This window comes from Oenanthe melanoleuca, unplaced genomic scaffold, assembly GCF_029582105.1.
Source record: "Oenanthe melanoleuca isolate GR-GAL-2019-014 unplaced genomic scaffold, OMel1.0 S001, whole genome shotgun sequence".
NCBI classification, from domain to species: domain Eukaryota; kingdom Metazoa; phylum Chordata; class Aves; order Passeriformes; family Muscicapidae; genus Oenanthe; species Oenanthe melanoleuca.
The window spans coordinates 9,183,041-9,198,009 of NW_026612650.1; the positions used below are offsets into that span (position 1 = coordinate 9,183,041).

A 14,969-nucleotide genomic window follows, 5' to 3' on the forward strand; every position below is an offset into this window, starting at 1 on the left:
CTCTTCCGTACAACATGGCGGCGCCCGTGCTTGCCACCCTCTTCCGTACAACATGGCGGCGCCCGTTTTCGCCACGCGTTCCGGTTCAAAATGGCGACGCCCGTGACCGCCACGTGCTTTCGGTTTAATATGGCCGCGCCCTTGCCCGCCACGTGTTTTTAGGTAAATATGGCATCTCCAACGCGGCCGCGTGGTGCTGGACAAGTGTGCCTGCGACTACATAGTCACGTGTTGCCGGACAGTATGTCGGCGGCCATTCTGCCGTGTGATAGGGGACAGTTTTTGCGGCCCCGATTAAAGTGGTCGGGCCGACAGGGTGACCCGATGACATGGAGGGGCGGGCCGACCCTATGACGCGCGGGAGCGTGGCGAGGCGGTGACGCGGGGGGGGGCGGGCCGCGGCCGTGACGGGAGGGTCGGGGCCGCGGCAGTGAGCCGGGGGCGTGGCCGTCACTGCAACGCGGGGGGCGTGGCCGCGGCTGTGATGCGGGGGGGGCCGACCCGGAGCCCGGGCCGCTGCCGTGCGGTCGCTAACGTGACAGGGCTTCCGCTTCGACTGCTGCCGGTGCCGGCAGCCGATCTCGTCCAAGCGTTGCCGCCGCTCCCTCGGCGGGCGGAATGTGGGGCTCGGGCACCCGGCGGCATCGGGGCGGGCGCTGGGGCCGAGCACGGCGCTGCCGCTGCTGCTCCGGGCTGCTGCCGGGGCTCCCGTGCCGCCGGCCGTGCGCGGGAGGGCGGTGCGGGGATTTCCCCGCGCTGAGCTTCCCCCGGCACCCCCCAAACCCGCCGCTCCGGCGCTGCCAGCGAGCTTTTGATAAATTAAAAAGATACTGTGTATTCTTGGAGTGTTGCATTCTACCTCTGTTGTTTTTCCTGCTAGTCTGGATCCTCTTCATTTCTTCATTTTTTAGGTGCCCAGGGTGTGGTGGATGTCCTGATTGAGGGACTTCTAGTAAAACCTCTATATAGGGCCTTAAAAGCAGCCGAGAGAGGAATTATTCCATGGACTGAACACGCTAGAGCAGCTTTTAAACAGCTGAAACACTCACTGATGTCAGCTCCGGCATTGGGACTGCCAGATTTAACTAAACCTTTTGAACTTTTTACATATGAGAGACAGAACATGGCTTTGGGGGTGCTAGCACAGCGTCTCGGGAACCAGCGGAGAGCTGTGGCCTACTTTTCCAAACAGTTGGATAGTGTTGCCCAAGGTTGGCCGGGGTGCCTAAAGGCCGTGGCAGCTGTCCTTGAGCAAAAGGGGGGACATTGGCTGTCTGGCAACCGGGTGTTGAAATACCAATCACTGTTGTTAGAGCAAGATGATGTTACCCTAAAAACAACTTCTGTTTTTACCCTGCTATGTTTCTGTCCTCCATCTTAATTGACAATGAGCCAGAGCATGACTGCTTGCAGATAATTGAGGAGGTCTATTCCAGCCGACCAGATCTGAAGGATGTGCCCATGGAGAATCCAGATTGGAACTCTTTACTGACGGAAGCAGCTTCATGAAAATGGTAAAAGGATGACAGGCTATGCAGTGACCACACAGGATAAGGTGATCGAGGCAAAGGCCCTGCCAGCAGATGTGTCATCGCAGAAAGCTGAGCTGATTGCACTAACAAGAGCTCTAGACCTGAGTGAGGGAAAAAAGGTAAATATATGGACCGATTCCAAATATGCATTTAGTGTTGTCCATGCCCATGGAGCCGTTTGGAAAGAGAGAGGACTTTTGAATGCTCAAGGTAATCAAATTAAACATGCTGAGCAAATACTCGCCCTCTTAGAGAGCATTAAAAGACCTGCAGAAGTAGCTGTCATGCACTGTAGAGGTCACCAAAAGGGGAAAACTGCTCCAGAATTGGGAAATTGCTTTGCTGATAAAATGGCAAGAAGGATTGCAGAAAAGGGTATTCTTGCAGTAATTCCACAGAAAGAGATTGATTTGTCAGGGTACACCCCAAAATATGATCAGGCAGACCACAAACTAATAAAATTCCTTAAAGCTAAAATCGCAGAAAGTGGGTGGGCTGTTACCCGAAGAACCAGGTGGTAGTCCCACCCCTGATCCTTCGGGAATTAGTTCAGAGAGAACACGAAACCACACATTATGGGGTTGAAAACCTTTTGAAACACCTAAGAAAGGTAGTAATGAAGGGAATGATTGATATTATACAATCAGTAGTGAGTAAATGTGAGATTTGCTGTAAAAACAACCCCGACACAAGAAAGAGAGTTGTATTAGGAATAACAAAGGCAGGAGATCTTCCTGGGATTACTGGCAAATAGATTTTGCGGAGTTACCACGCAAAGAGGGATACCGGTACATACTGGTATTGGTTGACACCTTCAGTGGATGGCCAGAAGCTTACCCTGTCGCACTAACACAGCTAGGGAGGTGGTGAAAGTTTTGTTTAACCACATAATTCCGAGATTTGGGGTTCCCTTGGGAATATCATCAGATAGGGGACCACACTTTGTCACAACAGTGGTCAAAGATGTTAGCCAGATTTTGGGAATTACTTGGGATCCACACACACCTTATAGACCCCAAGCGAGTGGTAAAGTTGAACGTATTGAATGGGACTCTTAAGAGACAAATTAGTAAAATTTGTCAGGAGACATCCATGACGTGGGTTCAGGCCCTACCTATAGCTTTATGAGAATTCGCATTCAACCGAGGCGGAGGGGTAACATCAGTCCCTATGAAATACTGTATGGCAGACCATATCAAAGTCCACACATTCCAGGTGAAATTCATCTGAAGGGGAAATGTGATCTGCAGCGCTATTTAATGGCTTTAGGTTCCACTTTACAGAAGCTTCAGCGTTACATCGTGTTATCCAGACCCACAGGACTGGACACACCTGCACATCCGTTCCAACCTGGAGCTTGGGTCTATGTAAAATGGTGGGACAGTGATCCTCTGCAAGCTAAGTGGAAAGGGCCATTCAAAGTCCTGCTGACAACCTTTAGTGCAGTTAAAGTTGCTGACAGAGGACCCTGGATTCACTATTCCAGAATTAAGAAAGCTTCAGCTCCCGAACAATTATAACAACAAAGACTGATGTTAATGATAACTATTTTAGGTGATTTCTCTTTTGCATTTAATTACCATTATTCTTTATGTAACATTTGGCTGTATAAAATATTATTCTTATTAGATGTTTATTGTTATTAGATACTTATCGGTTATTGGGTGTTTACTGTTAGTAAAATTTAAAATAGAGACTTGACAAGGTAGAGGCCTTGTCAAGCCTCTAAAGGGGGGAAATGATGCCTTAAGTTTGGAGTTTTCTGTTCTGCTTGGGTATGCTTTCCGTTGAGCTTAAGGTGGTGAAGACAAAATAGTCCGATTCGAGCTATTGATTCAAGGACAGTTTCTTCAAACTTTAGGCCCTAAGTATAAACAGCGTGAAAAGAGGAGGGCGGGCCATCCAGGAGAAGAGGAGGATAACACCTTACAAAAATTTGAGACTATTAATTGGATGGTTGACTCCTGTATGTAAATGGACTGAAGTTTATAAAAATGTAAAATCAAGTGACCAAGCTCTCTTTTGAATCCACCTTGGAGCCACTCGGGCAGGGCAGGGGCCACGCTGTGGCACTGTTGCTGCCAGGGTGTGGCCTTTGAAGACCTCTCAATAAATACCTATTTATTTCCCCTAAATCTGTGTGATCTCTGTTCCAGCTCCTAAAGGCAACATCCTGATAGCACAGAACACTCTGCTGATGGGTTTTGCTGCTGCCAAAAGACGCCTGGCTTGTTCACTTTGCTGTTAAAAACCACTGTAGCGTACGATATTACCCTGCTTTTTGTAAGCTTACAATGCACTATTTAAACTCTGCATAGTGAAGAGCACTGCAGTGTACTTAACGCTAAGGAGAAAGCATGCACAGCACACAGTAGTTCCCACTTTACACTACACTTAGAAATAAAACTGAAAAAACCTTTAAAATTCTTTAAAAACCCCCAAAATCCCCAAAAAAATCTCTTTAAAATCCCCTTTAAAAACCCCTAAAAATTCCCAAAAACCCCTTAAAAATTCCCTAAAAACTTTAAAATTAAAAAAAAACAAATCCCAAAATTCCTACAAAAATCCTTTTAAAAACCCCTAAATCCCCCCACCCTCAAAATAACCCTCAAAAATTCCCCCCAATAAAATCTAAAAAAACTCTTTAAAAATTATTTCAAAACAGCCCAAAATCCCCCCCAAATTTCCCCAAACTCAGCGAGCACCAGCACGAACCTGTTGCGAGTAGAGTCTGGCTACCATGGCTTGGAAGGATGCTGATAAAGCATGGAGATGTGACACAGGTAACACAGATGGACACAAACGACAGAACACGGACACAGATTACACAAGAGACACCAGTTATTTACCCAGAGCTGGAAGGAACTGGAGCAGCCATCAAGTGCAGCATCTCAGAGCCAGAGCTGGAAGGAAGAACGTGCCACAGTCAGAGCTGGAGGTTCAGCAAGCTGGACTGGGAAACACCTGCAAGTGAAACAAGCAGAAGGAACAGAAATCACCTGGGCCCTCAGATATCCTGAGCAGTAAGTGAGCAAGGGGTGCAGGAGCAGGAGCTGTGAGAACCAGGAACAGCTCTCGTGCAGGGGCTCCATGGGCTGGAGCTGTTACAGGCACAGGTGTCCCTGAGGGAGAGCTGAGCTCACCTGCAGCTGCAGCAGGAACATCTCGAGGCTGGATCCGGACTGAGTGCACCCTGGACTCTGAGCCAGGCGCAGGCGTGGGTGTCCCTAACCAGGAGCTCTGGGCAGCGGGGAGCCCAGCCTCTTCCACTGGGGACTGAAGCCATGCCAAGTGCCACTCTCGGCGTGGAGGCGTCTCCCAGTCCCATCCCTGAGAGCAGAAGGAGGCAGGGGCTCTCCTGGGGACGTGGTGCAGCAGCATCTCCTCTGTCTCGGCACAAAGGGGGTCAGTCAGCACCCCCAGGGTGCACAGCACAGCCCCACATAACCCACAGGAGATGCCTGTCTTGGTGCCACGCTGGGCCCGTGCTCCTCACCTGGGCTCATCCTCCCGTGTCAGTGTGCCAGGGCTGCTCCTGTTGGGGCCGTGTCCCAGCCCGAGCCCTTCGGCCAGTCCCCTGTGCTGCTTCCTGCATGGAGACAGTCCCTGGGGAGGAAGATGCTGCAGCTTTGCCTCTTGGAAGATGCAGCTCTTGCCCCAGCAGGAGCTGCCAACCCTCAGCACAGATCTCTGCAGGCCCCACCGTCCCCTTTCCAGCCTGACCCGCACTTTGGTGGCTCTGCATCCCTCCGGTGAGCCCGGGAGAGGGAATGGAGCTGTGCCGGGCCGGGCTGCCCAGGCAGGGCTTCTGGACAACGAGGCACGGCTCGCTTGGAGACAGGGACAGGAGACATAGCGCGAAGAAGGAGGCTGCAGAGCACTGGAGAGTGCACTTCGCAGCTAATCGCTTGTCAGTGACTGAAAGCATGAAGCAGGATCAACGTCAGCTTGCTTTGCTACTACATACCTATTGGTCAAGCAGTCTTCTGTGGTACATAGCCGTGATGCAGAGAACTCAGTTCTAAGTGTAGTGCAAAGTGAGAACTACTGTGTGCTGTGCATGCTTTCTCCTTAGCGTTAAGTACACTGCAGTGCTCGTCCCTATGCAGAACTTACAGAGTGCACGGTACGCTTTCAAGGAGCAGGGCATTCTCGTATGGTACAGAGACTTGGACAGAAAAGTGCACACGCCAGGCGTGTTTTGGCACTAGCAATACCTACCAGCCTACCAGCACAGTGCTCTGTGTCAGCAGGAGACGACACTTTACCTCGCCTAAAGAGATATCGCCGCAGGATACATAGCGCGAAGAAGGAGGCTGCAGAGCACTGAAGAGTGCACTTCGCAGCTAATCGCTTGTCAGTGACTGAAAGCATGAAGCAGGATCAACGTCAGCTTGCTTTGCTACTACATACCTATTGGTCAAGCAGTCTTCTGTGGTACATAGCCGTGATGCAGAGAACTCAGTTCTAAGTGTAGTGCAAAGTGAGAACTACTGTGTGCTGTGCATGCTTTCTCCTTAGCGTTCTGTACATTGCAGTGCTCGTCCCTATGGCAGAATTTACAGAGTGCACGGTAAGCTTTCAAGGAGCAGGGCATTCTCGTATGGTACAGAGAGTTTGACAGAAAAGTGCACACGCCAGGCGTGTTTTGGCACTAGCAAAACCTAGCAGCAGAGTGTTCTGTGTTAGCAGGAGACGACACCCTACCTCGCCTAGAGAGATCTCGCCGCAGGACACATAGCGCGAAGAAGGAATCTGCAGAGCACTGGAGAGTGCACTTGGCAGCTAATCGCTTGTCAGTGACTAGAGGCATGAAGCAGGATCAACATCAGCTTGCTTTGCTACTACATAGCCATTCGCCAAGCAGTCTTCTGTGGTACATAGCCGTGATGCAGAGTACTCAGTTCTAAGTGTAGTGCAAAGTGAGAACTACTGTGTGCTGTGCATGCTTTCTCCTTAGCGTTCTGTACACTGCAGTGCTCGTCCCTATGGCAGAATTTACAGAGTGCACGGTACGCTTTCAAGGAGCAGGGCATTCTCGTATGGTACAGAGAGTTTGACAGAAAAGTGCACACGCCAGGCGTGTTTTGTCAGTAGCAAAACCTACCAGCAGAGTGTTCTGCGTTAGCAGGAGACGACACCCTACCTCGCCTAGAGAGATCTCGCCGCAGGACACATAGCGCGAAGAAGGAATCTGCAGAGCACTGGAGAGTGCACTTGGCAGCTAATCGCTTGTCAGTGACTGAAGGCATGAAGCAGGATCAACGTCAGCTTGCTTTGCTACTACATGCCCATTCGCCAAGCAGTCTTCTGTGGTACATAGCCGTGATGCAGAGAACTCAGTTCTAAGTGTAGTGCAAAGTGAGAACTACTGTGTGCTGTGCATGCTTTCTCCTTAGCGTTAAGTACACTGCAGTGCTCTTCGCTATGCAGTGTTGAAACAGTGCATTGTAAGCTTACACAGAGCACGGTATTCTCGTATGGTTCAGGGCTTTTAACAGCAATGTGCACATGACAGGAATGTTTTGGCACTAGCAAAACCCAGCAGCAGAGTGTTCTGTGCTAGCAGGAGACGACACTTCAGCTCGCTTAGAGAGAAATCGCCGAAGGCTACATAGCGCGAACAAGGAAGCCGCAGAGCCCCGGAGTGCTCTTTGCAGCGTAGCGCTTGTCAGTGACTAGGGGCATGAAGCAGGATCAGCGTCAGCTTGCTTTGCTACTACATGCCTGTTCATGAAGCAGCATTCTGTGGTACACAACCGTGATGCAGAGAACTCATTTCTAAGTGTAGTGTAAAGTGGGAACTACTGTGTGCTGTGCATGCTTTCTCCTTAGCGTTAAGTACACTGCAGTGCTCTTCACTATGCAGAGTTTAAATAGTGCATTGTAAGCTTACAAAAAGCAGGGTAATATCGTACGCTACAGTGGTTTTAACAGCAAAGTGAACAAGCCAGGCGTCTTTTGGCAGCAGCAAAACCCATCAGCAGAGTGTTCTGTGCTATCAGGATGTTGCCTTTAGGAGCTGGAACAGAGATCACACAGATTTAGGGGAAATAAATAGGTATTTATTGAGAGGTCTTCAAAGGCCACACCCTGGCAGCAACAGTGCCACAGCGTGGCCCCTGCCCTGCCCGAGTGGCTCCAAGGTGGATTCAAAAGAGAGCTTGGTCACTTGATTTTACATTTTTATAAACTTCAGTCCATTTACATACAGGAGTCAACCATCCAATTAATAGTCTCAAATTGTAAGGTGTTATCCTCCTCTTCTCCTGGATGGCCCGCCCTCCTCTTTTCACGCTGTTTATACTTAGGGCCTAAAGTTTGAAGAAACTGTCCTTGAATCAATAGCTCGAATCGGACTATTTTGTCTTCACCACCTTAAGCTCAACGGAAAGCATACCCAAGCAGAACAGAAAACTCCAAACTTAAGGCATCATTTCCCCCCTTTAGAGGCTTGACAAGGCCTCTACCTTGTCAAGTCTCTATTTTAAATTTTACTAACAGTAAACACCCAATAACCGATAAGTATCTAATAACAGAAGTTCTAACATTAGATAAATATCTAATAGTAAATACATATTAATAAACATACACCTTATAACTAATAACTAATAACAATAAACATCTAATAAGAATAATATTTTATACAGCCAAATGTTACATAAAGAATAATGGTAATTAAATGCAAAAGAGAAATCACCTAAAATATGTTATCATTAACATCAGTCTTTGTTGTTATAATTGTTCGGGAGCTGAAGCTTTCTTAATTCTGGAATAGTGAATCCAGGGTCCTCTGTCAGCAACTTTAACTGCACTAAAGGTTGTCAGCAGGACTTTGAATGGCCCTTTCCACTTAGCTTGCAGAGGATCACTGTCCCACCATTTTACATAGACCCAAGCTCCAGGTTGGAACGGATGTGCAGGTGTGTCCAGTCCTGTGGGTCTGGATAACACGATGTAACGCTGAAGCTTCTGTAAAGTGGAACCTAAAGCCATTAAATAGCGCTGCAGATCACATTTCCCCTTCAGATGAATTTCACCTGGAATGTGTGGACTTTGATATGGTCTGCCATACAGTATTTCATAGGGACTGATGTTACCCCTGCCTCGGTTGAATGCGAATTCTCAATAAAGCTATAGGTAGGGCCTGAACCCACGTCATGGATGTCTCCTGACAAATTTTACTCTCTTAAGAGTCCCATTCAATACGTTCAACTTTACCACTCGCTTGGGGTCTATAAGGTGTGTGTGGATCCCAAGTAATTCCCAAAATCTGGCTAACATCTTTGACCACTGTTGTGACAAAGTGTGGTCCCCTATCTGATGATATTCCCAAGGGAACCCCAAATCTCGGAATTATGTGGTTAAACAAAACTTTCACCACCTCCCTAGCTGTGTTAGTGCGACAGGGGTAAGCTTCTGGCCATCCACTGAAGGTGTCAACCAATACCAGTATGTACCGGTATCCCTCTTTGCGTGGTAACTCCGCAAAATCTATTTGCCAGTAATCCCCAGGAAGATCTCCTGCCTTTGTTATTCCTAATACAACTCTCTTTCTTGTGTCGGGGTTGTTTTTACAGCAAATCTCACATTTACTCACTACTGATTGTATAATATCAATCATTCCCTTCCCTATTACTACCTTTCTTAGGTGTTTCAAAAGGTTTTCAACCCCATAATGTGTGGTTTCGTGTTCTCTCTGAACTAATTCCCGAAGGATCAGGGGTGGGACTACCACCTGGTTCTTCGGGGTAACAGCCCACCCACTTTCTGCGATTTTAGCTTTAAGGAATTTTATTAGTTTGTGGTCTGCCTGATCATATTTTGGGGTGTACCCTGACAAATCAATCTCTTTCTGTGGAATTACTGCAAGAATACCCTTTTCTGCAATCCTTCTTGCCATTTTATCAGCAAAGCAATTTCCCAATTCTGGAGCAGTTTTCCCCTTTTGGTGACCTCTACAGTGCATGACAGCTACTTCTGCAGGTCTTTTAATGCTCTCTAAGAGGGCGAGTATTTGCTCAGCATGTTTAATTTGATTACCTTGAGCATTCAAAAGTCCTCTCTCTTTCCAAACGGCTCCATGGGCATGGACAACACTAAATGCATATTTGGAATCGGTCCATATATTTACCTTTTTTCCCTCACTCAGGTCTAGAGCTCTTGTTAGTGCAATCAGCTCAGCTTTCTGCGATGACACATCTGCTGGCAGGGCCTTTGCCTCGATCACCTTATCCTGTGTGGTCACTGCATAGCCTGTCATCCTTTTACCATTTTTCATGAAGCTGCTTCCGTCAGTAAAGAGTTCCCAATCTGGATTCTCCATGGGCACATCCTTCAGATCTGGTCGGCTGGAATAGACCTCCTCAATTATCTGCAAGCAGTCATGCTCTGGCTCATTGTCAATTAAGATGGAGGACAGAAACATAGCAGGGTTAAAAACAGAAGTTGTTTTTAGGGTAACATCATCTTGCTCTAACAACAGTGATTGGTATTTCAACACCCGGTTGCCAGACAGCCAATGTCCCCCCTTTTGCTCAAGGACAGCTGCCACGGCATGGGGTACATACACCACAATGTGTTGCCCAAGGGTAAGTTTTCGGGCCTCCTGGATTAAAATGACAGTGGCTGCCACAGCCTTTAGGCACCCCGGCCAACCTTGGGCAACACTATCCAACTGTTTGGAAAAGTAGGCCACAGCTCTCCGCTGGTTCCCGAGACGCTGTGCTAGCACCCCCAAAGCCATGTTCTGTCTCTCATATGTAAAAAGTTCAAAAGGTTTAGTTAAATCTGGCAGTCCCAATGCCGGAGCTGACATCAGTGAGTGTTTCAGCTGTTTAAAAGCTGCTCTAGCGTGTTCAGTCCATGGAATAATTCCTCTCTCGGCTGCTTTTAAGGCCCTATATAGAGGTTTTACTAGAAGTCCCTCAATCAGGACATCCACCACACCCTGGGCACCTAAAAAATGAAGAAATGAAGAGGATCCAGACTAGCAGGAAAAACAACAGAGGTAGAATGCAACACTCCAAGAATACACAGTATCTTTTTAGTTTATCAAAAGCTCGCTGGCAGCGCCGGAGCGGCGGGTTTGGGGGGTGCCGGGGGAAGCTCAGCGCGGGGAAATCCCCGCACCGCCCTCCCGCGCACGGCCGGCGGCACGGGAGCCCCGGCAGCAGCCCGGAGCAGCAGCGGCAGCGCCGTGCTCGGCCCCAGCGCCCGCCCCGATGCCGCCGGGTGCCCGAGCCCCACATTCCGCCCGCCGAGGGAGCGGCGGCAACGCTTGGACGAGATCGGCTGCCGGCACCGGCAGCAGTCGAAGCGGAAGCCCTGTCACGTTAGCGACCGCACGGCAGCGGCCCGGGCTCCGCCCACGGCCCCGCACGTCATCGGGTCGGCCCCCCCGCATCACAGCCGCGGCCACGCCCCCCGCGTTGCAGTGACGGCCACGCCCCCGGCGTCACTGCCGCGGCCCCGACCCTCCCGTCACGGCCGCGGCCACGCCCCCCCCGCGTCACCGCCTCGCCACGCTCCCGCGCGTCATAGGGTCGGCCCGCCCCTCCATGTCATCGGGTCACCCTGTCGGCCCGACCACTTTAATCGGGGCCGCAAAAACTGTCCCCTATCACACGGCAGAATGGCCGCCGACATACTGTCCGGCAACACGTGACTATGTAGTCGCAGGCACACTTGTCCAGCACCACGCGGCCGCGTTGGAGATGCCATATTTACCTAAAAACACGTGGCGGGCAAGGGCGCGGCCATATTAAACCGAAAGCACGTGGCGGTCACGGGCGTCGCCATGTTGTACGGAAGAGGGTGGCAAGCACGGGCGCCGCCATGTTGTACGGAAGAGGGTGGCAAGTACGGGCGCCGCCATGTTGTACGGAAGAGGGTGGCAAGCACGGGCGCCGCCATTTTGAACCGAAAGCAGCACCCCGATGCATCCAAGCGCCGGGAATGGAGGCGGAATACCGTGCCAAGAGCGCGGGGTCGGTCGGCGTCCACCGCTGCCAGCGTCGGGTAAGGTTCAGGCAGGAGATAAGAAGGATGCCTTTGTGAGGGGCGAGGGCCCGAAGGGAACCACAAGAAACACGGCAGCCGACCGGACGTGTCTTCGGCCACAACAAAGATGGCGACCGACCGGAAGTGGCTGCGGCCACAACAAAGATGGCCGCAAGAAAGGGCGGGAAATGAAGGACCAAGGTCCGTGTTTGGGCTGCCTGCCCGCGCCCCGAGCCGTTCTCCGCGGCATTGCCAGGCGTGCGGACACGGGCCGTGCGCCCAGCGGCACCGCGGGCACGCCTCTCTCTGCCGGGCTCCGCCTCAGGAACGACCCTTCCCGTCTCCAGTCTGTGTTCCCTCCCGGCTCCCCTCCCGCCCGGGGAAACGGAGGAAAACACAAATAACATCGAGGAAGAAAGAACAGCCTGCAGAGCTGCCCGAGCCATCGCCCTGCCCGCAGCCGGGAGCAGCCAGCAGGAGGAGGCAGCTGCTTTCTCAGCCAGAAAGGTGAGAGGTGCGGGAGGGGGTTTCTACCTTTGTCCTCTCTTCTGCCTCCTGTCGCCTGTGTCTGCGGGGCTGGGGAACTTCTGGGCTGCCCCCGTGGAGCAGCTGCAGTCGTTCTTTGGGGGGTGAGGAAAAAAGGCTGAGGGGGACAAGGGGTGGAGACTCGGGGGCTCCCATGTCCTTTGGGGCACCCCAAGGTCCCGAGGAGAGGGAGCCACGCTGCCGTGAAGGAGCAGGTGAGTGGAGAATGGCGGGGGTGTTGCCGGGTGCCGTCCCCCAGAGGGACCCAATGGTGCCAGAACATTCACAGGGAGGGCTGGGTGTAGGAGACAATATAAATATGAAAAATACCTAACTATAGCTTAAATAAATGTTTTATTGGTTTTATTTGGTTAGAGGTAGGATTTTTATAAATAACATAAATATAATTAATATAAGCAAATATAAATGTACAAATATACAATATATACAAACATAAAACTAAAAATATATCTAAAACTAAAACTATGTATAAATGTATGTACGTGTAAATATATATATAAGTATAGAATATAAACAAATAAAAGTATATATGTAGGATATAATATAAATAGTATCATACATGTTATGGTGTACCATATACATAATATATAAATTACAGATATAAATATGAGATACATATATTTTAAAAAATATATTATTTATTTATATATTTAAATTACATATATATATTTATTTAAAAAATTTGATATATATTTAAAAAGAAAGGGTTTTTTGGTTTCTATTTGGTTAGTGGCTGAGCTTTTTTAATAAATAATATTAAAAAATATAAACGTACAAATATATGTAAGGATATATTTATATACATAAACTAGAAATTAATTTTTGTAATATGTGCATAATTATGTGCATAATAAATTATAAAAGTGTAGTATATATGTTATAATGTAAATTGCATTGTAAATTTATTGAACAATATATGTAATATATATAATATCAAATATGAAAAGGAGTAGAAATTAAATATTAAAAATAGGTGTAAGTTTTCTGTATTTAAAGGGGTTTTTTTTTTTGTTTTTATTTGGTCAGGGGTAGGGAGTTTTTTAGTTGTGGTCGGGCTTTTTTTGGGGCATTTTGTAGGATTGGGACTCTCCTTTTTGCCCCGGGAGCTCGAGGCTGGCCCGAGCCTGTGGCCTCTCCCGCAGGTGAGTGTGACACGGTAGAGAAGGGAGCCAGGCAGTGCTCTGGGACTTTGAATCTACCCAACTGTTTTCCAAATGTATTTGCAGAGATTCAGCTGTGGGGAAGCTGCAGAGAAGGCTGCCTGGCACAGCCCCCAGAATGGGCCTCCCCCGACTGGGCTCCCGCAGAGGATGGGGCAGTTGCAGCCCCCTGTCATTCCTGTGAGATTTGGTAAGTCTGGGGAGGGCTTTCCTGACTGTCCCTGTCTCCAAGCGAGCCGTGCCTCGTTGTCCAGAAGCCCTGCCTGGGCAGCCCGGCCCGGCACAGCTCCATTCCCTCTCCCGGGCTCACCGGAGGGATGCAGAGCCACCAAAGTGCGGGTCAGGCTGGAAAGGGGACGGTGGGGCCTGCGGCCACAGCAGGGGGAAGGACAGGAGGCAAAGCCTCTCGACCAGCCCTGGGCCCAGCCTGCCCAGGAGAAGCTTCCGAGAGGCGCCGGGGCTCTCGTTTGCCCGGAAAGCTGCAGCCGTTGGGGCAGGTCTCGGGCTGTGACCCAGCCCCTGCAGCACTGCAGAGAAAAGGGGCACGTGATGGCCCACGGGGTCGGCTGCAGTCCTTAAGAGCAGTGCCTGCTTTCACCACTGCCTTTTGCTGCCTGCAGAGATCTGTGCTGAGGGTTGGCAGCTCCTGCTGGGGCAAGAGCTGCATCTTCCAAGAGGCAAAGCTGCAGCATCTTCCTCCCCAGGGACTGTCTCCATGCAGGAAGCAGCACAGGGGACTGGCCGAAGGGCTCGGGCTGGGACACGGCCCCAACAGGAGCAGCCCTGGCACACTGACACGGGAGGATGAGCCCAGGTGAGGAGCACGGGCCCAGCGTGGCACCAAGACAGGCATCTCCTGTGGGTTATGTGGGGCTGTGCTGTGCACCCTGGGGGTGCTGACTGACCCCCTTTGTGCCGAGACAGAGGAGATGCTGCTGCACCACGTCCCCAGGAGAGCCCCTGCCTCCTTCTGCTCTCAGGGATGGGACTGGGAGACGCCTCCACGCCGAGAGTGGCACTTGGCATGGCTTCAGTCCCCAGTGGAAGAGGCTGGGCTCCCCGCTGCCCAGAGCTCCTGGTTAGGGACACCCACGCCTGCGCCTGGCTCAGAGTCCAGGGTGCACTCAGTCCGGATCCAGCCTCGAGACGTTCCTGCTGCAGCTGCAGGTGAGCTCAGCTCTCCCTCAGGGACACCTGTGCCTGTAACAGCTCCAGCCCATGGAGCCCCTGCACGAGAGCTGTTCCTGGTTCTCACAGCTCCTGCTCCTGCACCCCTTGCTCACTTACTGCTCAGGATATCTGAGGGCCCAGGTGATTTCTGTTCCTTCTGCTTGTTTCACTTGCAGGTGTTTCCCAGTCCAGCTTGCTGAACCTCCAGCTCTGACTGTTCTTTCTTCCAGCTCTGGCTCTGAGATGCTGCACTTGATGGCTGCTCCAGTTCCTTCCAGCTCTGGGTAAATAACTGGTGTCTCTTGTGTAATCTGTGTCCGTGTTCTGTCGTTTGTGTCCATCTGTGTTACCTGTGTCACATCTCCATGCTTTATCAGCATCCTTCCAAGCCATGGTAGCCAGACTCTACTCGCAACAGGTTCATGCTGGTGCTCGCTGAGTTTGGGGAAATTTGGGGGATTTTGGGCTGTTTTGAAATAATTTTTAAAGAGTTTTTTAGATTTTATTGGGGGAATTTTTGAGGGTTATTTTGAGGTGGGGGGGATTTAGGGGTTTTTAA

At 50.3% G+C, this 14,969-nt stretch overlaps 1 protein-coding gene across 1 annotated transcript; it reads left to right on the forward strand.

The window, feature by feature from the left end:
• The first annotated feature begins 11,331 nt into the window (after nucleotides 1–11,331).
• On the forward strand, nucleotides 11,332–14,378 carry LOC130266040 (uncharacterized). Its single transcript, XM_056515367.1, has 4 exons — nucleotides 11,332–11,552; nucleotides 11,882–12,041; nucleotides 13,307–13,430; nucleotides 13,861–14,378. Exons 1-4 carry the CDS (start codon nucleotides 11,332–11,334, stop codon nucleotides 14,046–14,048), a joined length of 693 nt encoding a protein of 230 aa, XP_056371342.1. The 3' UTR covers nucleotides 14,049–14,378.
• Nucleotides 14,379–14,969: the final 591 nt, after the last annotated feature.

Bases quoted from the DNA above. Each gene is read 5' to 3' on its own strand.
- LOC130266040 (XM_056515367.1), top strand. From the start codon at position 11,332: ATGTTGTACGGAAGAGGGTGGCAAGCACGGGCGCCGCCATGTTGTACG. The intron at 12,042-13,306 runs GTGAGAGGTGCG...ATGTATTTGCAG, and splicing joins CTGCTTTCTCAGCCAGAAAG to AGATTCAGCTGTGGGGAAGC. The intron at 13,431-13,860 runs GTAAGTCTGGGG...TGCTGCCTGCAG, and splicing joins TGTCATTCCTGTGAGATTTG to AGATCTGTGCTGAGGGTTGG.